A 23,551-nucleotide genomic window follows, 5' to 3' on the forward strand; every position below is an offset into this window, starting at 1 on the left:
AAAGTATACTGTTGTGAATTTGCTTTCTGGCCTACCTCTGGTTACTACTGAAGGTAGTGGAGCTGGTCAAATTGACAGAGGGGTTTGTGAGTAGGGTTGAGCGAAACGGGTCGAAAAATTTCAAAAGTCGCCGACTTTTGGTAAAGTCGGGTTTCATGAAACGAAACCCGACCCTAGGGTGAGGTTGGCCACGAGCTCGGCGACTTTAGCGCCAAAGTCGAGTTTCAAAAGTTTGTTTTCCGCCCTTTTTCAGCCAATCAGGATCCACGGACACTGTGGGCAACGTGATGACATAGGCAGGGGTCACCACCATCTTTGAGAAGGGCATGCAAGTGATTGGCTTGCTTTGGGGGGCGTCACAGGGGGTATAAAAGGGCGTGCACGCCGACCGCCATGTTACTCATGCTGATCTCAGAATAGGGAGAGCTGCTGCTGCTGATTCTGTAGGGAGAGCGTTAGGCAGGGAAGAAAACACCAAAAACTGCTTCTGCTGCTAGCGATTTTGCCTGTACAACACACCAGTCACTGTGTGTGCAGTGCAAGTGGAGGCTATATTTTGCTGGATCAGCTGTGTTTGTTGTTAGGCTGCCTTATAAGGCTTCCTGATAGCTGCATTGCTGTTTTCCCACTGCTCTGCAAACTGCTTTTTTAAAACCAAACCAAATGTTTTTTTTTGTCCTGGTGAGGTACTGAGCGTGCATTTTTTCACACCATACAGCGGTGCACGCTCCTCTCTCAGTACCGTGTAACGGCTGTTATCACAGCCACAGTGAAGCTATCTGTGTGTCACTCTGTAAGAATAAGTCGAGGACATGTTCCGTTCTTACAGACCTACACCTTCTAGTTTTGTCTGCTTTTCAAACAGTTAAGTATATTTGCTGTTTGATCACATTCAAAACTATAGAGAGACAGCATGTCAGTCCGTATACTTAAAAAACACAGAGCTTGACAATTTTACGAACACCGGACAGCAGTGTACGTGCACGCTCCTCTCTCAGTACCATGTAACGGCTGTTATCACGGCCACAGCGAAGCTGTGTGTCACTCTGTAAGAATAAGTCGAGGACATGTTCCGTTCTTACAGACCTACACTCTAGGGAGATTCCTATTCTGCCCAATTCTATATACACCTTGTAGTTTGTCATACACTAGCCAATTTCTGCCTGTGACATAGCGGTGTGATATTCACTGGGCCTCACACAATCCAACAGTGTCCACAAGTGTGTTCAGAAATTCTACATCTCCCCTGTCCTATAGTGACATTTTTCACACCTGCGACATTGAGCCTGTGACATAGCGGTGTGATATTAACTGGGCCTCACACAACAGTGTCCACAAGTGTGTTCAGAAATTCTACATCTCCCCTGTCCTATAGTGACATTTTTCACACCTGCGACATTGAGCCTGTGACATAGCGGTGTGATATTAACTGGGCCTCACACAACAGTGTCCACAAGTGTGTTCATAAATTCTACATCTCCCCTGTCCTATAGTGACATTGAGCCTGTGACATAGCGGCGTGATATTAACTGGGCCTCACACAATCCAACAGTGTCCACAAGTGTGTTCAGAAATTCTACATCTCCCCTGTCCTATAGTGACATTTTTTACACCTACGACATTGAGCCTGTGACATAGCGGTGTGATATTAACTGGGCCTCACACAACAGTGTCCACAAGTGTGTTCAGAAATTCTAAATCTCCCCTGTCCTATAGTGACATTTTTCACACCTGCGACATTGAGCCTGTGACATAGCGGTGTGATATTAACTGGGCCTCACACAACAGTGTCCACAAGTGTGTTCAGAAATTCTACATGTCCCCTGTCCTACAGTGACATTTTTCACACCTGCGACATTGAGCCTGTGACATAGCGGTGTGATATTAACTGGGCCTCACACAATCTAATAGTGTCCACAAGTGTGTTCATAAATTCTACATCTCCCCTGTCCTATAGTGACATTTTACACACCTGCGACATTGAGCCTGTGACATAGCGGTGTGATATTAACTGGGCCTCACACAATCCAACAGTGTCCACAAGTGTGTTCAGAAATTCGACGTCTCCCCTGTCCTATATACACCTTGTACCTTGTTTTACATTACTATATAGTTTGTGGGATTTTGTGTACATTTTTACCAAAAATGAGGAAGGCTGGGGCAAGAGGCCGTGGAATTGGGTGGGGGTTGCCACCTGGTAATGATGGTGTTGGTGGTGGATCTGATGGTAGTGGCAAAATAGGACCGAATGCAGGAGGTGTTGAGCCTGCATCATCGTCAGGCTCCACAATGCCTCAAAGGCTTAGTTTTCTAGGAGTTAGCAAACCGCTTTTAAAGCCAGAGCATCAGGAAAAAGTTTTGGCTTACATTGCTGACTCAGCCTCCAGCTCTATCGCCTCCTCTTCTGAAGTTGTAAAAAATAAAAGCACTGAGTCGTCATTGGAGGGTCATGTTCATGAACCACTGCTTTCCTTGTGTCCTTCACCCCAACCAAGATTGAAGGATGACGCAGGCCATACAACTGATTACTCCATGGAGCTGTTTTCACATACCATGCCTGGGTTATCAAGTGAAATGGTGAATTACCCAGGCCAAGATGAATCTGACATGGAGTGCACTGATGCACAGCCACTGATGGATGATTCTGCTGGTACATTCACTCAGAGCACTACATTGTCCTTGCAGTGTAATGAGCCAGATTCTGATCCTGATGAGACTCAGGTGCCCCTTCCCGCATACTATACCACCATACACGGTGACACAGAGGAAGGTGCACATGACATTGAAGAGGAGGTGATGGATGACCCAGTTGTTGACCCAGATTGGCATCCATTGGGGGAAGAAGGTGCTGCTTCCAATAGCTCAGATGAGGAGGAGGAGCATCCACAGCAGACATCGACATCGCAACAGCTGTTATCTGGCAGGCCCGGAGCACTCCAAAGACAGGTTCCAAAAATCAAAAGGGTTGCTGGACAGCTTGTCCAGACGGTCAAAATAGCACAGCGTGCTAGGACGCAAAATGTCTTCCAAAGTAGGAAGAGTGCAGTGTGGCACTTTTTTGAACAAAATCCTCATGATCAGGCCAAGGCTATCTGTAAGAAGTGCGCAAAGACCATTAGCCGAGGGAAAAATCTGAGAAATTTGAATACCAGTTGCATGCTTAGACATTTAACCAGCATGCACTTGCAAGCATGGACATAACACCAAACCTCAAGTACCACATGCGCAACTGATCACAAAGAACGTAGTCAGCAACGCTACATTGCTTCCCCCACTGTAAGCCCACCGGTTAGCACAGCAGCAAATGTTGAGGTGTCGTTGCAAGGCCAAAGCAGTCAGGGAATCCCACTGTTATATCAACGAAAGACTGAATCTAGGCCATCAGAAAGAACACCAACTCCATCACCATCATCAACCCTCTCTCAGTCCACCCTGTCCACCGCTACTTCCACCATATGCAGCTCTCAAGTCCAGCTCACCCTCCCAGAGACTATGAGTAGGTCAAGAAAGTACTCAGTCTCTCATCCGCGTACACTGGGTTTGAACGCCCACATTGCCAAACTAATCTCGTTAGAGATGATGCCCTATCGGTTGGTGGAAAGCACAGCTTTCCGCGAACTCATGGCCTATGCAGTACCACGCTATGACCTACCCAGTCGCCACTTCTTCTCTCGCAAAGCCATCCCAGCCCTCCACCATCATGTGAAAGACCGCATTGTCCATGCACTCAAGCAGTCAGTGAGTGGAAAGGTGCACCTCACAACAGATGCATGGTCCAGTCGGCATGGCCAGGGCCATTACGTGTTCATCACTGCGCACTGGGTTAATGTGGTGGATGCAGGGTCCACAGGGGACAGCGGTGGTGGGACAGTGCTGCCTAGCCCACGGTATAGGAAACAGTTGGCTGTAGGTGTTCGACCCTCCTCCTCCTCCTCCTCCAGAAGCGAAAGCTCGTCCACAGAGCGCAGTCGTACGAGCACTCCATCTGCAGCTGCCACTGTTGCACACGAGGTGTCCCCCTATTGAGCAGCTAGTGGAAAGCGTCAGCAGGCTGTGCAGATGATGTGTTTGGGCGACAGACACACCGCGGAGGTGCTGGCCGAGTACTTTCAGCGACAAACTGAGTCATGGCTGGGCAGTATACATCTTGAGGCAGGCAAGGTTGTTCGTGATAACGGCCGTAATTTTGTGGCAGCCATAGCCCTTTCAAAACTCAGCCACATACCTTGCTTGGCTCACACCTTGAACCTGGTGGTGCAGTGCTTCCTCAACAATTATCCGGAGTTAACAGCCCAGCTCCAGAAGGTGCGAAGACTGTGCGCGCACATCCGCCGGTCGCCTGTACACTCCATTCGTATGCAGAAGCTGCAGCGATTGCTCCACCTTCCCAACCACCACCTCATTATCGACATTGCAACAAGGTGGAACTCCACCCTGCACATGGTTGAGCGGCTGTGCGAACAGAGGCAGACCATAATGCATTTGTGGGAGGATACTCGGCCAAGCACTTTGAGAGCAGACATGGAGTTGACAGGTGTGCAGTGGTCGAAGCTGAAAGTCTTCTGCAAAGTCCTTCAGTGTTTTGAGGAATGCACATGGCTGGTAAGCGCAGACGATGCCATCCTTAGCATGAGCATCCCACTTATGCGTCTGCTCATGCAAACTTTGACGCACCTTAAGGAGCAGGCGTCTGCAGCCAATGTTGACGAGGAGGAAGAGGAGGAGGGAATCCTTGATGACATTCAAGCATTGTCTGCTCAGGGACCTATCCTGGACGAGGTGGAGGAAGAAGAGGAGGAGGAGGATGTATGATGGGGATGATTACTTAGGGGAGGAGGATGCATCTCGTGGGGCAAGTGAAAATGTTGGCATGGCAAGGTCTGGTACAGGGTTTGTGCGTGACTGGAGGGATGTGGATTTGCCAGAAAGTGCTCCTCCAACCAGCACTCGCAGTGCATCATTGACACCGGGAACATTGGCCCACATGTCAGATTAGGCCTTGCAGATCCTAAAAAGGGACCCCCGCATTGCCAAAATGATGAACGATGACGACTACTGGTTGGCCAGCATCCTGGATCCACGCTATAAAGGCAAATTACAAAACATCATGCCACACGAGAACCTTGACCTAATATTGGCTAATAAACAAGCAACTCTGGTAAACCGGTTGGTTGAGGCATTCCCAGCACACAGCAGTGGTGATAGTTCTCACACGAGCCGTACGGGTCAGGGGCAGCTTGGCAGAGGTGTTCGTGGTGCACACAGCAGAAGTGGCGTTGGAGACAGGGGTTTCATGACAATGCTGTGGACTGATTTTTCAACTACCGCTCACACAACTGGTAATACTGCATCGATGGAAAGTGACAGGAGACAGCAGTTGTCAACTATGGTTACAAACTACTTTTCCTCCCATATCGATGTTCTCCCGCACAGGTCATTCCCCTTTGACTATTGGGCCGCTAAACTGGACACCTGGCCTGAATTGGCACAATATGCCTTACAGGAGCTCGCTTACCCAGCTGCAAGTATGCTATCGGAAAGAGTCTTCAGTGCAGCTGGATCAATCCTGACAGAAAAAAGGACCAGTCTGTGAACCCAAAATGTGGATGATCTAACCTTCATTAAAATGAACCATGCATGGGTTTCCAAGGATTTTGTCCCACCTTCCCCTGATGACACATAGGGTGACAGAAAAATGGCTTGCTTTGGTCCTCCTCTTCCTGGGACTTGAACAATTTCTCCTTTTGCATCAGCTCAATGTCCAACATCAACATATGCCACTTTCTAAAACTCCCTAACTGTGCTGCCTCCCCCCCTCATGGCCGGGGTCACCACCTAGCGCACGAAACCGTGTGAGTGCCGTTGCCCTGAACAGGTGGGTAGGCCGACTCTTGGGCGCGGGCACTGGCACAGGGTCCCTCATAGTGCAATCAAGTGTCTCTGACGGTGGTGGTGCACACCCGCCGTCAGACACACCGCCGTACTATGAGGGGCCCAGTGCCAGTAGTGACGCCCACGAGTGGGCCCCCCTTGCTTGGGCAGGGCCCCAGCATTTGCAATCTTTACCTCTCCCTGCTCCTCCGCTGTGTAGTCTGGGCTGTCAAATCCATACTGTGCCTGACACCGTTTGAGCCTGCCTCCTGATCTATAGACATATATTTTGAATGTGTACACTATGCTATCCATACATGTTATCCGGGGATATGGTACCCTTTCTCACCTTTGTGCAATCACGTGTAATCCATACTGGGCCTGACACTGTCTGAGCCTGCCTCCTGATCTATAGACATATATTTTGAATGTGTACACTATGCTATCCATACATGTTATCCTGGGATACGGTACCCTTTCTCACCTTTGTGCAATCACGTGTAATCCATACTGGGCCTGACACCGTTTGAGCCTGCCTCCTGATCTATAGACATATATTTTGAATGTGCACACTATGCTATCCATACATGTTATCCGGGGATACGGTACCTTTTCTCACGTTTGTGCAGTCACGTGTAATCCATACTGGGCCTGACACCGTCTGAGCCTGCCTCCTGATCTATAGACATATATTTTGAATGTGTACACTATGCTATCCATACATGTTATCCGGGGATACGGTACCCTTTCTCACCTTTGTGCAATCACGTGTAATCCATACTGGGCCTGACACCGTTTGAGCCTGCCTCCTGATCTATAGACATATATTTTGAATGTGTACACTATGCTATCCATACATGTTATCCAGGGATACGGTACCCTTTCTCACCTTTGTGCAATCATGTGTAATCCATACTGGGCCTGAGAACGTTAAGCAAGCTACAGCACCTGTGGTTTGCACATGTAAGTTTTTCATTTTTTCAGGAATGACGGTTAGGCCTAATTCCGGAACTGCAGTTGACCTGCACTTACTGGGAAATCATCGTTCGCGGGTAATAATTGTAATCACAGATCCCCATCACTAACGTTGTTCAGCGGGTTATCTGCACCTGTAAGCGACAAACGCTAGCCTTTTCAGTGTAGCGCACATGCCGCCACGTACATGTAAGGGCATGACACACCAGGTATTGGCCAATCTCACGTGCCAGAGCCTCGCGTGTCCCTCTAGTAAGCCGGACTCGGACCGCGGGGCATGACGGAGTCTCGTTCGTTAACGGAATTAAGCTTGCAATGTGTGCATCTTTTTTGTTGCTTGATGGTTGAGGTTGCCCGTGCTGAGTCAAATTACGCCGTAGGCTCCACTCCTGGTGGTGCCCTTCTGGACATTCCTTTAAGGTTCAGCTTTGCAACCATACTGCCCACGTAAAACAAACACTTTGCCTTCATGAACGCTGCTTGGCGGGTCGTGACTCGTGGAAATAACGCCGCCCAATCAGTTAACCTGCTAGAGAGATCCTTCGTTGCTCCCAAGCATGACATCACACTCCCTAGGAGGAAGGTAATGCCACTGTGGTGACCGTACTTTTGGGGGCGACACAAGTGCACTGATGCCCAGCCACTACTCGATGAATCTGCTGGTACATTGACCCAGACCACTACATTCCCCTCGCACGCTACACAGCCTGAATCTGACCCTGATGAAACTCAGGTTACCCTTCCCATATACAGTTCCATCTTACACGGTGACAAAGAGGAAGCTGCAGATGAAAGTGCAGGATCGGCCCACCCGCCGTCAGACACACCACCGTACTATCAGGGGCCCTGTGCCAGTGCCGTCGCCAACGAGTGGGCCCCCCCTGCTTGCTCAGGATCACAGCACTTGCAAGGTTGAAATACTGTGCAGTGAGATGGAAGATGGGGACGATGAGGAGTCCAGACTAGTACAGGGATTCCCTAGCGAGGAGACTTATTTCATTGTTTTCAATGTTGGGACAGCAATTTTTGGGGAGCACTATACTCTGGAGAATGATAGATGGGGCCCACCATACACTGGAACATTCCAAAGGTGGACATCAGACACTGGAGCAGCATTTACAGGGCCCATTATACACTAGAAGATTAGAAATGGGGCCCATTATGTTTGGAGCATTATTTGGGCCCATAAGACAGTGGAGCTTCATCCATGGGGACCAACATATACTGTAGCATTATGTGGAGCTCATCATATACTGTTTCAAACATTATATGGGACCAATGATTCTGTATGGAGAAATAGATGGGCCTCGTCATGAGATGTAAAAAGTGAGGTATTTTTCATTGTACTATACGGCTATTTCTCTGCCGTATCGGAGCATGATGAGTTGTGGTATGTGTTAAAGGGGCGCTCTTTCGCCCAGGGCACATGAAAACCTGGAGCCAGCCCTACCCCCCACAACTTTAGCCAAATAACCCCCATTTTTCAGTGCGTAACTAGTATTACAAAGTTAATTAAGGTTGACAAGCTTAAGTAAGAAGAATTGATGCTTTTGGCATTCAAATGGGCACTGTAGGTGTGTTTCCTGTCCTCCCCTCACTGTCGACTTTAATTCCCCATTGACTTACATTGGGTTTCGTGTTTCGGTCGGACCCCGACTTTTCCCTATAGTCAGCAGATTTTGCTCGACTCGACTTTTGGAAAAGTCGGGTTTCATGAAACGAAACTCGACCCTAAAAAAGCAAAAGTCGCTCAACTCTAGTTGTGAGTTTTCTTTCTGGGCTCCCTCTGGTGGTTACTGGAGGTATTGGAGCTGATCTGATTAACAGAGGCTTGCCACCTGATAATGAGGATGACAATTGGAGATCTGGGTTTTCAGACTGGATTTAAGACAGCCGACTCCCTCTATCCCTGCTGGTGATTTTTTTCCTGCCTCCTGAGGTCTTAGTTTCCAGCTCAGTCCCTGCATGTTCAGCCAAGTTTTCATTTGCTATTCTTTTTACATTTGATCTGGTTTTGTCTATTTCAGTTTTGTGTGGGTCAGCCAGCTCCAGCTGGGGCTGTTGTGAATCACCATCCATATGTTACTGCCTGTGCCAGTTTGTTTTTGTCCCTTATTAGATTGGCCTCTTTTTGCTCTGCTTTCAGAATATACCAGAGTGCTGATAAAGTGGGCGAAGTCGTGCGACCAGTATTTTTTGCATCAGACCGTGTTGGACTTTTTTGCAGGGTTTTTTGCATGATTGCAGACAGTGTCTTTCCTTTCCTGTCGAGTCAGTGTGGGCCCCATCGTTTGCTCAGTCTATTTTCCTACCTGTGTTTGTGTTTTCATCTTGTCTCACTGACAATATATGTTTGGGGGCTATCTATTCCTTTGGGGTCTGCTCTGGGGCAGTTTAGATTTCCCCTTTCTTGCTTTAGGCTTAGCTAGCTCTCCGGCTGTGCCGAGGCATCTATGATCATCATAGGCACGCTCCATGGCTACTGCTAGTTGTGTGGATAGGATCAGGGGTCTGCAATCCGCTTAGTTACCAACCTCTCTGGTTTTCTGTGACTTAGCTTGGGCTTGCTCTCCTCCTCGGTGACCCAATCATAACAGTATACAGTGTATAGTGTTGTCATGATTCATTGTGGGATTCAAAGCAGCTTTGGTACTGCTGAAACTTAAATGTTGCTTTTTCCTTTTGGTCCAGCAAGTTAATGTCTGTCTCCTGCTGAGTGCTTTTTTAGGTTGGTCATCTGATGTTGGTTGGTAACCACTCCCACCTTCCTTTAAATAGTCACATGATCCATGAGCTGATCGTCAGTAATAGTGTTTTTCTATGCAGACTAGCTAGGGGGGTGAGTAGCTCTCCTGTGTCAGGGGTGTTGCTGCTGTGGGAGTTCATATTTGTGGTGCAGTTTTCTATGCTGCTGTGGAGCTTAGCAGCAGAGCCTAAAACTTAGTATTTCTTCATTTTTCTTTGTCTGTTCCATGTTTGTATGTACCCCTGTGTGTTACAATCTGCAGTGGTGAGGCTTGCGTCCTTGCTGGCCAGTGAACTAACCAGGGCACATTGATGTGGTAATCAGGGACTAGTCACATGACGGTGGGGGGGTGGGGAAGGACCCACATAGGGCGTTAGGGGAGCTTAGGAACAGGCACAGGTTGGCGTCAGGAAGTGTCCCATCCCTTGCTCCCTACCATTAAGGCCTTTAAATGTTTAAATTTAAGATTGTCTTAACTTGGTTGTGTTTGATGAAGTAGTGTATATATGACTTCCAGTAAAGTCTGTTTCTGTAGTTTGTTACAAACTGTCAAAAACGATTACATCCGCAATGAATAACAACATTTGACACACCATTATTTGACTTGATTAAATGCTTCTAGCAACAAAAAATCAATTTTTAAAGTGAAAACAAACTGGAGTATAGAACATTTTACATTATCATAATGCTTCATTTTTCAGCTTCGCTGTATCAGTAGGAAATGCAATATTTGATTCAATTACATGTATACCCAATAAAATTACCCCAGAGCATAAAAAACCCCCCAGAAAAGGTAAACTTGTACAATGAGTCTAATACGCATATAACACTTGCATCTTTGCTACATTTCATTTTCAAGTACAATTTGCTAACTGTTATAGATTATTGATGCTAACAAAATGACGACTCAGAAAACAAAAGCTATCAGTGTAACGACCTCAATTCGATCACTTTGTCAGGAGCTTGAACACTTTGCCTTTATTAATGGATTATTGCCATAATATGCAGCATATTCTGGGTCAGTAAACAAGGTGTAAGAACAGGAGTATAGTAATTCAATCACAATCTAACACATTTTATGCTGTTGGTTTAGAACATTTTCATCAATGTGTTCTTACATTAGCCCAACCGCAGACTTTGCTTTTAGGAAACTAAGTGAAGTTCTACACAAAGAGATCATTCAAAACAAACAATATACTGGTTAATCAAGGCTCAGATCTCTGCAAGCGGAAATGGAAAACGTAAATAATGATTTAATTACTGCATTTAATGCCAAGTCAAAATTTATCAGTTTTGCTCTTATTTGATTCTCGCTGCCCACCATGCATTTTTTGTAGATCATTATTTTGGTTGCAGAGAAATAGGCCTTTTAATTTAGTGATAATTTTATGGCCTTTACCAAAGGGACATTTCTCATTATGCAAAAGAACTTAGAGACATGTACCCACAGAATTCTTTGAGCAACGTTCCATTGTAAAAGCCATAAATCTTTGCACACTTGAACAGGGGACATACAGGAACTAATTCTTTAAGTAGCAATTTAGATAGATTTCTCAGAATTCGTGCTATTGTTGCTCCTTCTGAAATTCACAAACAATTTGACAAAAGGAAATGATTATTATCCTTGTCAAAAGGCTGCCTCTCTACATCGTCGCCACTATCCAGTCCACACCCCCTCCTGTGATGAACAGCTCACTGTCAACTGACTATGCACATAGAGAGACTGGTGTGGGACGGGTTCGTTTTCTCAGCTCCGCTGCATGTAAAAACTCTGTGTCACAACTACTACATCCAGTAATCTAAGTGATACATCGCTGGAATCAGAGTCTCTTTTCCTACATTAAGCTGCTTTCAGATGAAGAAGCAGATTCCCTTTAACTGGATACAAGTTCACAGGATGTTCAGACAGTTAAACATGGTAGAACTATGAGCCATGGGCTGACTAGCACTCACCATCTCATAGATCGCTTTAGAAGACAGTAAATGCACATGGAGATCATTAATTTCCTGGAGCAGACAGCACGATGACATCATCACCATGCTCTAAGTACACTTGGACTTTAAAAGATGACGACTCAGGTGCTTTACTCTTTGGGGACTTGGAGTTGATGAGTATAACTTTTGTTTTGTTTTTCTTTGCTTTTTTTTTCTGGTGGGTTTCGTTACACTTATGTAAAGGGGTCAATCAGGACTATAAATTTATAAGAATCATTTGGGTCCCTATTACTTGTCAAGGGACACTTAAGACATTATTATTTGTTCAGGGGACATTGAAGGGGCATTATTACTTTAAAAAGGGCAGTCAGGACATTATTATGCCATAGCAGGCCACTTGGGGCATTTGCAGTTTATAAGTGGGCTTATTATGGTACTTTATAAGAGTGCACTCAAGGAATTGTAAAGGGCACACTCGGAGGTTTGCATCAATTCCTTTGAATATAATGTAGCACGTGACTATCTCTCACAGCTGAATGTGGCTCTCAAGGTAAGAAAGTTAATGGACTCCTAATGTAAGGAATAATTGCCATCTTTTTGAGATACCACTCAAAACTTTACACAATCAATGGTTTCTCGGAGGCTTTTACAGAAAGCTTAAGAAAGATGTGTAAAATTCTTCCAGGAGTCTGTGTTGGGTACCGTCACACTTGGCGATGCACCAGCAATCCCAACAACGATATGATCTAGTAGGGATCGCTGTTGCGTCGCTATGTGGTCGCTGGCGAGATGTCAAACAGTCAGATCTCAACAGCGATGCGGCAACGATACGGAACGATACGACAGTTGTTGGGACCCTGTCTCTCAGAACTGTAGTATTGAGGTCATTCGTCGTTGTCCCTGTCAAACACAGTGATGCATGCTGGCCAGCGGGACACCAGCGATCAAAAAATGTTCCAGGACGTTCAAGCTCGATCAGTGGCATCGCCGCTATGTGTCACACGTAGCGAGATCGCAGGTGAGATCTGTTGCGTCACAAAATCGGTGACGCAACAGCGATCTCGCTAGCAATCTCCGTATGTGAGACGACGACTTTAGATATGACTTTCTCCCTGAGACTCCCAGACATTATTGGAGAGTTAAAAGGGAATTTCCGAAAGCTCCCAGATCCAGTTTATTTTATAAAAAAATGACTGTTTACCCACCCTCCCCTGTCCAGTGATCAGCCTTCGCTGCTGCTTCTGATGTCTATAATTGTCTGCAGTCAATAACTAAGCTTAACTGGTGGGCTGAAGCACTGCCAATATGGCATCAATACTGCAGACAATAATAGACACTGGAAGGACCATGGGAGGGTGAGTAAAGTACACTTTGTCTTTGTAAAACAAACTGTAGCTGGGGTACTGTACTTTTTTTCCGAAAGTGGAAAAGGACTTTATGGACACACAGTATCAACAAGCGAAGTAACTTTCCCTCACATGTATATTATTATTTTAACCCCTTCATGACCTTGGCATTTTCCATTTTTCCATTTTAGTTGTTTGTTCCCCTTCTGCCCCGAGCCATAACTTTTTTTTTATTTGGCATCAATATGGCCGCGTGAGGGCTTGTTTTTTGCAGGACGAGTTGTAGTTTTGAACGTCACCATTGATTTTACCATATCGTGTACTGGAATATGGGGGAAAAAAATTCAAAGTGCGATGAAAAAAAAAAAAAATGCAATTCCAAAATAGATTTTTTACTATTTACCATGTTCTCTAAATGCTAAAACTGACCTGCTATTATGATTCCCCAGGCCATTATGAGTTTGCAGATGCCAAACATGTATAGGTTCTTTTTAATTTAAGCTGTGAAAAAAATTTGACGTTTGTAAAAAAAAAAAAAAGAAAAAAAAAGAAAATGGCATCATATTTCAAGACCCCACAGCGTCTCCATTTTTTGGTGTCTGGGGCTAGGTGAGGGCTTATTTTTGAACACTGAGCTGTTGTTCTTATTGATACCATTTTGGAGCAGATACGATGTTTTGATCACCAGTTATTGCGTTTGATTGTGATGTTGCGGAGACCAAGAGAAACGTAATTCTGGTGTTTTGACTTTTTTTCCCATTAAGATCTTTAGAGATTGGATGAGCTGTTTTTATGTTTTGATACATCAGACATTTCTGAATGTGGCGATACCAAATAAGTACTGTATATTTTTTATTTTTTTAATATTTTATTTTGAATAAATAAAGCTGCAATTTTCCCATTGCTTGTGCTACACAAAGCAGAGCTTCATGTGTAGCATGTGAAGCAAAAATCATCATCTCCAATGAATGCAGACCTTGGGCCAGCATTCATAAAAGATCTCAGATGTTAAGCGCCTGGGTCTTCTGCAGAACCCCCTCTGTCATGAGAACCCATCGGCACCCCTCAATCACTTGACATGGGTGCCGATGTGCATGTCTTATGACGTGACTACTGTTCGTGCGAGTTAAATGCCGCTGTCAAAGATTGACAGCAACATTTAACATGTTATCAGCCGCGGGTGGATCGCGATTCCACCCATGGCCATTAGCTGCAGGAAAACATGCGAGCTCAGTGCCATAACCCGCATAAAAGGCAGAGTCACTACTTATGACGTACCTATATGTCAAGGTCATAAAGGTGTTAATAACCCGGGGTCACACTTGTTGATTTACAGGCAATGACCTGTACACTCAATGGTGACAAAGTTGGAGTCTTATTTAAGATATGGTTAAAAGAAGAAAACACATGTATATCAGCCCACCCTTTCTGTAATTTGTTTAACCCCTTAACGTCCAATGACGGACACAGTCCATCATTGGACACCTCCCCGTATTTGGTGCAAGCTCCGGCAATGAGCCCGCACCTTTTCTGGGACATGACAGCTGATCTGATCAGCTGACATGTGCCCGGAACAGCCGCGGGTGAAATTGCAATTCACTCATGGCTGTTAACATAATAAATGCTGCTGTCAAACTCTGACAGCGACATTTAACATGCAAACGCAGGAAGCGCGTCCTTTCCTCCTCCCATCGGCGTCCGTGTCACATGACCGTGGGTCGCTGATGGATTGGCATGAACACCCGGTGTCAGGAGAAGACAGATCCCTGTGGTTAAGATTGCTGGATCGCTATGAGCGCAGCCTGGTGGTCGGCACCCATAGCAAGTGAGTATTTCTGATACATACATCAGGGCCATGGAGACTATTGAAACATGCAAAAAGTAAAAAAAAAATGTTTTTAAAAATATAAAAATTAAAAAAAATAAAAGTTCAAATCACCCCCCTTACACCCCATTCAAAACAAAACCATTTAAAAAAATCAAATAAACACATATTTGGTATTGCTGCATTCAACATCGCCCGATCTATCAATGTAAAAAAAGAATTAATGGTGTAGAGAGAAAAAAAATCGAAACTCCAGAATTAAGTTTTTTTGGTGGCTGCAACATTGCAATAAAATGCAATAACGGGCGATCAAAAGAATGTATCTGCACCAAAATGGTATCAAATAAAAATGTCAGCTTGGCACGTAAAAAATAAGCCCTTACTCGGCCCCAGATCCCGAAAAATAGAGACATTACGGGTCTCGGAAAATGGGAATTTTTTTTTTTCTTTTACACATTTTGGAATTTTTTTCACCACTTAGATAAAAAAAGAACTTAGGCATGTTTGGTGTCTTTGAACTCATAATTACCTGGAGAATCATAATGGCAGGTCAGTTTTACCATTTAGTGAACCTAGTAAAAAAAAGTCAAATGAAAAACTAGTGTGGGATTGCACTTGTTTTTCAATTTCAGCACACTTGAAATTTTTTTTCCCGTTTTCTGTTACACAACATGATAAAACCAATGGTGTCATTCAAAATTACAACTTGTCCCACATAAAACAAGCCCTCACATGGCCATTTTGACCAAAAAATAAAAAAGTCATGGCTCTGGGAAGAAGGGGAGCAAAAAATGAAAATGCATAACCAAAAATACCCCTGGTCGTTAAGGGGATAATGGTATTGCTACGTTATTTCAATGCCTATTATAAAGTTGCTTAGGGAAGTACAATATGGACCCATAAACCTCTTTGGTGCTGTATTGCAGCTTTGTACAACTCCTTACCGGGCCATAGTACAGCTACAGTAGGTGCATGAAGCATAAATCAAAGAAGTATTCCATTGTAGGAACAATGCTAATCAAAAGAACTTAATGACACATTTTGGTCTGCTACAACTGTATGTCCTCTAGACTCTCTACATTCAAATATAATAAATGTTGTGGATGGAGGTCTTATGGAAACCTTTGATCCCTTCATTGTGATGAAAATGCAAATCTCTGTCACTTCCACAGATTAAACACAATTTATTAAATTTGGACTGGACTAATGAAATAATGTCTAAAAAAGTAACAGGACAGCATAATTATCCACATTTCCTAACCTCCATCATTAAACAATTCTGCTATTCCTGCTGGTTTGTCCTGACAGATGCAAGAGCGCAGATCCTAACACTTGACCAGCACATGTCTTGTCTGGTGCCACAGGCAAAACTATGTTACGGACTCCCTGTAGAAGTGCTAATTTGCCGGGGCAGAACCTGTACAAAACAGCCTACGGCTTGCTAATACAATGCTGACTTTTTCAGACGTGAACCCGATTCTCTAGACAGAAGAAATGACAAGTCCTTCCATTCCTAAATGGAAATTCAGAAAAAATGTCAGCTGGAAATTGTCACTTGAAGAAAGAAACCGCTATAACTTCTAACCCATTTATCGCTGAAAGGATTAAAAAATAATCCTAGGTCTCTGCTTTACAGACCTCGCCTGGAAATGGAACACGACCTGCTAGCAATGAAAGGAATGCTATGTTTATAACGTAAAAGGTACAAATCGCCAAATGCTTAATAAGCAAGTTTTAGCCAATAATAGTTATTTTCCCTTTATTTCTTAATAAATCATTGGGCAATCAATACATTTTTACCTAAAGCTTTCAGAAGACAGCTACAGTATACTTTTAAACCTTTGGGAAAAAATAGTACAACTACAACTCCAATTAGTAAAAAAAAACCTGGGACGCTGAGTAAAGTGTAAAGAATACAAGAATGCAATGGTCTGGAAAACTCTTATAGCCATATTTTATTCACGGGAGAACACAGAACACAAAACAGATTGTGAAAGTTGGACAGTTTTCCATTTCATTTGATAAAATGAACTCATTTTGAAATTGATGACAGTAACGGGTTTCAAAAAAAGTTGGGAAATTGTTAAAAAAGACTGAAAAAGTAAGTACTAATGAAAAACATCTGAAGGGTTAATTTTCAACTAAGTCACTTGAATGTCTATAAAAGGAGCACATTAAAGAGGCAGAGTCTCTCAGAAGCAAAGATGGTTAAGGGTTCATCATTCTGTGAGAAACAGCATCTAAAAATTGTCAAACAATTTTAGAAAAATGTTCCTCAATGTAAAATTGCAATAATTTTAAAAGTTCCCATCATGCAAAGAAGAAGCCATTTATCAACACAATCCAGAAATGCTGCCTTCTTCACTGTGACAAAGTCCATTTAAAATGGGCTGACGCAAAATGGAAAACTGTTCTGTGGTCAGAGGAATCAAAACTTTAAATTCTTTATGAAAACCACAGCTGCCATGTCCAGAGGACTCAACAGGAGAGGGACCATTCAGCTGGTTATCAGCAGACAGTTCCTGCAGCTCTGATGGTAAGGGGTTGCATTAGTGCCCATGTGGGTGTGCATTGGCGTGACACAAGGGGTCAGTCTGTCTAACCATGTGGTTGCTGCAGTGCTACTAACAATGTAGTCTATGTGACTAAACTGTTAGCTCCAACTGTGGCAATTTCGCATGGGTGTCACCTGTGCAGCTCAGTCGGGTTCTGTCACATACGGCTGCTCTGCATCCAGTGTGCTTATGAAAAGGAAGACCACAAAATTAAGATGACTACTGAAACAAAGAGAATAAATGTATTTAAATTATCAAGAAGTTAAAAAAAATCTATTTTTTTTTTAAAAAACACCACTGAGATTTTTTATGCAGTTCTTTCTGACCAAAGCCAAAGAGTATCCAATAAGAAGGTAAATGACAAGCCCTCTTTTATATTTGGAATACCTCTTGATTCAACTTTTGGCTTTCAAAAAGATGTTTTTAAACAAAAATGCTATGAGTAAAAGGAAGTGTAAGTAAAATGCTGTGTGTAAGAGACTTAAATGGTAATTCCTAAAATCACAAGTTCTCATTTACCTACAGAATAGATGACATCTTGCTGAATGTTGAAGTAGTGATTGCTAGGATCTTAAATTATCTTGAGATTAGGGCTTGGGAACCCTGAGAATGGGGCTTGAATAGATTGGAAGTGCACACACTTAACCTCTGCTCCATTCATTGTTTATGGGGACTGATGAAGAGAGACGAGTGTTGTATTTCGCTATTTCCGGCAGCATAAAGTCAATGAGTAGAGAGGAGGCTGAACATAAGCACCTCTAGTCTATTTAAGATTGGGATACAAAGCCTTATTATTGGGGTTCCAGAGCCCCAATCTCAGGTTCAATGAGATCCCAGCAGTCAAAGGCCAAGAGATCAACAACTTATCCACTATTTTACTGTTAGAAGAAGAGTTGTGATTTGAGGAATAGCCCTTTAAATGCAGGTCCACCCTTGAAGAATTGTTTTATTTAAGCCAAGTCCAAAGTTCAGTGCCTACAAATTTCTTAATATTTACTTTTATTGCATTTGGAGCTCTAAATCCCTTACATAAACTTGCATTGGAAGACACAATTGTAGAAAGTATAAAAAACCCTGCTGTGGTGTTCACAATCCTCTTGCAATAGAGCAAGCTGGATGGCAAAACAAGTGCTAGTAATATCCCAAAAGTAATAGGAATTAAAAAAAAACTTTTAACCATGCCAAAAGAGTTGAAAAGTCTTGAGTGAGGAAATAGAAGGGCTCAATTCTGGCTTTACTAGCAGAGGGATACAGTGAGTGTCCCTCCATCCTTAAAAATTCTAAGATGGCAGTCCATTACAACAAGGTCCAGCAGCAGACATTATGGACAAAAAAGCTTCAGACCAACAGAGGGCGAAAACGACTCTCCACTGACCGGGATGACATTATCTTATTCAAATGTAACTCAGCAACCACAGGATGACATCAAGTGATCTACAAAAGGAATGGCAAATGGCAGCTGGGGTGAAGTGCATGGCAAGAACATTTCGTAACAGGCTCCTAGAGGCAGAGCTCAAGTCATGTAAAGCTAGAAAAAAGCCTTTCATTAATGAGACGCAAAGGAGAGCCAGGCTGAAGTTTGCCAAAGACCATAAGTATTGGACCATAGAGGACTGGAGTAAGGTAATCTTCTCTGATGAGTCTAATTTTAAGCTTTGCTCAACACCTGGTCGTCTAATAGTTAGACGGAGACCTGGAGAGGTGTACAAGCCACAGTGTCTTGCACACATTGTGAAATTTGGTGGAGGATCGGCGATGATCTGGGGATGCTTTTGCAGGGCTGGAATTGGTCAGGTTAATCTTTGCAAAGGACGTATGAATCAAGCCGCATACGATATTATCCTGGAAAAACAGTTGATTCCTTCTGCTCAGGCAATGCTCCTCAACTCTGAGGACTGGTTTTTCAAGCAGGACAATACGCCATGCCACACAGCTAGATCAATCAATGTGTGGATGAAGGACCACCAAATCAAATCTCTGTCATTAGCAGCCCAATCTCCAGACCTGAACCCCATTGAAAACCTCACAAGCCATAAAAAAAACTGTTTAAATTTTTGTACCAAGAGTGGCATAAAGTCACCCAAAAGTGGTGTGAAAGACTGGTGGAAAGCATAGCAAGACGCATGAAAGCTGCAATTAAAAATCCAATGGTTATTCCACAAAATATTGATTTCTGAACTCTTCCTGAGTTAAAACATTTGTTGTTTATAAATGATTATGAACTTGTTTTCTTAGCATTATTTGAGGTCTGCAAGCACTGCATTTTTTTGTTCTTTTGACCATTTCTCATTTTCTGAAACTAAATACAAAATTTAATGCTTGGAAATTCGAAGAAATGTGTTCAGTAGTTTTATAGAAGAGAAAAATCAAACGAACTGGAAATTATGCAGTGGTCTCTTAATTTTTGTCAGAGCTTTATACTGTAAGCTTCAATGCTCATGCTAGTAAAAGCTACAGGTTTCCAGAATCATATAGTTTAACACCGTATCTACAGAGATTTGGTGCTCGGTCGTGAAAAAATGAAGGTTCTCTTCACCCTATCAATATATATATATATATATATATATATATATAATTGTCTTATCATGTCTGCCTGTCTGTAACCAAAATCCTGCGTCAAAATCAGCGACAGGCGCAGCTGTTTGTAACAGTAAGCAGCGCCTGGCGCTGTGACTGGCGCAGTCGGGCACAGCGCTCAATCTGTAAAAAAGAGAATTCAAATTAAAAAAAGGTTATACTCACCTTCCAACGGCCTCCGATCTCCTTTCCACGCGTCCGGCCTCGCGGTCCCAGTAATGCTTTGCGCCTTAGACCGGAGATGACGTCACTCTCGCGAGAGCAAGACGTCATCAGTGGTTTAAGCCGCAAAGCATTACTGGGACCACGAGACCGGGCACGTGGAAAGGAGATCGGGGGCCGTCGGAAGGTGAGAATATATAAAATATAGAATTAAAATAAAAAATAGTTATATACTCACCTTCCGACGGCCCGCGATCTCCACCCGGCATCTTCCAGTCCCAGTAATGCTTTGCGCAAAGGGCCGGAGATGACGTCACTCTCGCAAGAGCGCGACATCATCAGCGGTATTTTGCGCAAAGCATTACTGGGAATGGAAGATGCCTGGCACGTGGAGCGTGGAGTGGAGATCGCGGGCCGTCGGAAGGTGAGTATATAACTATTTTTTATTTTAACAGATACCATGCATTCCAGGAAAGGGGGGTGAGGGGGACTATGCATACCAGAATAGGTGGGTGAGGGGGACCACGCATGCCAGGAAAGGGGAGGTGAGGGCGACTATACATACCAGCTAATGGGGGGGCGAGGGGGACCACACATATCAGCAAAGGGGAGTGAGGGGACCATGCATACCAGGAAAGGGGGGTGAGGGTGACCATGCATACCAGGAAAGGGAGGTTAGGGGGGACCATACATACCAGCAAAGGGGAGTGAGGGGACCATGCATACCAGGAAAGGGGGGTGAGGGGACCATGCATTCCAGCATTGGAGGGTGAGAGGACCATGCGTACCAGGATAGGGGGGTGAGGGGTACCATGCATATCAGGATTGGGGGGTGAAAGGACCATGCATATCAGGAATTGGGGGTGCATTATTGCATTATTATTAAATCTTCATAAATAAACTACATACATATTCTAGAATACCCGATTCATTAGAATCGGGCCACCTTCTAGTATATATAAATATATATATATATATACACATATATATATATACACATAAATGTGTATATGTGTGTACGAAGGATGGCTTATATCTGTTTACTACTCGCATTTTAATACTATTTTGAAGTCTCACATTTTGTGATTTTATATATATATATATATATATATATATATTCTGTATATATAAAAATAATCACAGATTGCGAGATTTTAAAATAGTATTAAAATGTGAGTAGTGGGCAGATATAAGCAGTCATTCACATTTTAATTTTTCTTAAAATTTATTTAACTTTGTGTTATGACTAATACATGAATAACACCATGTCAGTAAATATATTAGTAAAGCTGTGTTTTTGCTAATTGTAGTCAACAACATTAGTATTTAGTAGGGGGGGGATATTACAAGCCATATCAAAGTATAAGTCAATGCAGCTGTTACTTAATATATTCCTTTTAATCTTCCAGCATAAAACAGAAGTGCAAACATTGCATATACTGTATTTAATACGCAGCTTAACCAATTAGCATTAACAGTCTCTGCCACTAAGCAAAGCCATATCCTTAAACGACTGCTACAATATACTCAAGCATTATAAATGGGAAGGAGCAAATTGATTTGCATGTAATAACAGTGGCAATAAACCTTCCTTGCTACGTGCAATTTTTCCCATCTGTTAATGGAGTGGAAGTTTAGAAGTATTATTCCCAGAAGGGGACTTACCCAGCTGGACATCTATAACACTTGGCTGGTTCTCCACAGGGAACAATGGTTTAGGAGGCTTCGCTGTGAGTAAAGCTAGAAAACAGAACAGGAGAGAATGTAATGGAAGTCAGAGACAAATTACAGCATAGGAAACATTCTATCATGCAAGGCATTTAATTTTGCTACACTTGATACAGTGTAAACATCATCATAAAGTGTGCCTATCTATACAGAATATATTTAACAGTTCAATTTCAATTTCTATGAATTATTATAGATGGGTTTTCTCTGACAGGTACATTTTCTACACGCTATAAATTTTTGCAAATAGTACCGTGGGTCAAAAGTCATTCCACCACAATCTAACTCAGCAAAGGCTTAAAATTATAATCAAGCAGCATCCTGATACAGAGAATGTTTAAGGGAAATGGGATCTGTAAACTTTGGGGGCTATTAATGTCACCTTGTTGAACCTTCAAGATTTACAGTGGAATTCGCTTATAGTATTCAAGCAGCTTGCCAACCCATCTTATATTCATGGATGAAGAATTAGGTCCCAGTTGCACAGTCTTTACACCTGGCCAGCTTGTCGTATCTGAACCTTATGTCGGACTGCCAAATTTACTGTCATGTGCCATTTTGTTTTCTCAGGATGGTAATTCCGTGAATATTATTATTAAAGCACATCTTAACCTAAAAGGTAAAAACTTGGCTGTCCTGATTAATCTAGTTTTCTTCTATTTTTCTTTCTCCTTTTCCTGCACATTTACCCTTCTTTTAAAGACAGTGGCAATAATATTTAATGGCTGAATCTGAAATATCTAATTGCTAAGGTAGCAATAAGGATGAGGCAGCGCAATGATACTAAATTAAGGTAACATATTCATAAAGATGTGAGGTTTCCAGCTAAAATAACCCGATAACAATGGTAGCCAAAGTATGACCATTAGGGCTTGTGCACACAACAGATCATATTGGACAAGTGCTACCCATGATTTTCAAGGATAGCGCTCGTACTCATGTTATTCCACAGGGTTGTGCATGTCTGATTTTTTTTCCTTTAACTGAGTAGTCTAAGGAAATAAAACAGAGCCATGACCAATTTTGATCTGAGTGTCGGTTCACACTTGGCAATGCAAACCTATGGATAATTGAAAAACATTGGACCACACTCGGATAACATCTGAGGGCAGTCTGATTTTCACAGACTGACAGAATGAAAAGGGTGGAGAGACTTTGCTTTTTTTTGTCTCCATCTCCGAGAAAAACTGATGCCACTCTGATCAAAGTTTGATCGTCGTATTCAGACCTTTTTTCTTGGATGTAGAGAAAATGGTTGTTTGCAACTACCTTAACAGTGACATCAAAAGGACCCACAAATACAATACCTGTCCCAAGGTACACAGTCATACAGGGGGCCTACCAGGAGCGACCACAGCCCTTGTCGTTTATAGGACACAGATCCGTAATTTCTGTGGCGGAGCTGGGGGAAAAATTTCTCTTCCCTACCTCTCTCTGCTTTGTAGACCACATGTTAAATTCAACCTGTGCATTGCAGAATGTCAGGAACTTGCAGAAGAAGTCAGTGAAGTGGTGCAATGATGCTATGATGTTGTTTAACCAGCATATGATGCTGGAGGCTGGTGGACTAATCAGGATTTGGGATATTATTCTATGTATTTTACATTTTTTTATTTTTACTTTGTGGCACACTTACTTTTTGGAATCTAGGACTCAGAAAGCATTATTACCTTTGGTGGATAGCCTGGTACATTATTGTACAGGGGAAACGCAGGGTGCATTATTATTATTTGTTGGGCATTGAGTGGGGCAATATTTCTCTTGAGACAATATTAATTGTTAAGGAGACACTCAAGAACCATTACTTTTTAGGGACATTGAGGGGACAGTA

At 43.1% G+C, this 23,551-nt stretch overlaps 1 protein-coding gene across 3 annotated transcripts in view; it reads right to left on the bottom strand.

Moving 5' to 3' along the window:
- Positions 1-23,551, bottom strand: part of IL1RAPL2 (interleukin 1 receptor accessory protein like 2) — a 1,414,847-nt gene that overhangs the window by 396,336 nt on the left and 994,960 nt on the right. For all 3 annotated transcript variants that reach the window (XM_073543629.1, XM_073543630.1, XM_073543631.1), the window contains one exon: positions 21,658-21,732. In XM_073543629.1, coding sequence (XP_073399730.1) covers positions 21,658-21,732 — 75 coding nt within the window. The remainder of the gene's footprint in view (positions 1-21,657; positions 21,733-23,551) is intronic.

The sequence above is a fragment of the Dendrobates tinctorius genome, unplaced genomic scaffold, assembly GCF_039654945.1.
Source record: "Dendrobates tinctorius isolate UK_male_01 unplaced genomic scaffold, ASM3965494v1 ptg000133l, whole genome shotgun sequence".
Taxonomy (NCBI): domain Eukaryota; kingdom Metazoa; phylum Chordata; class Amphibia; order Anura; family Dendrobatidae; genus Dendrobates; species Dendrobates tinctorius.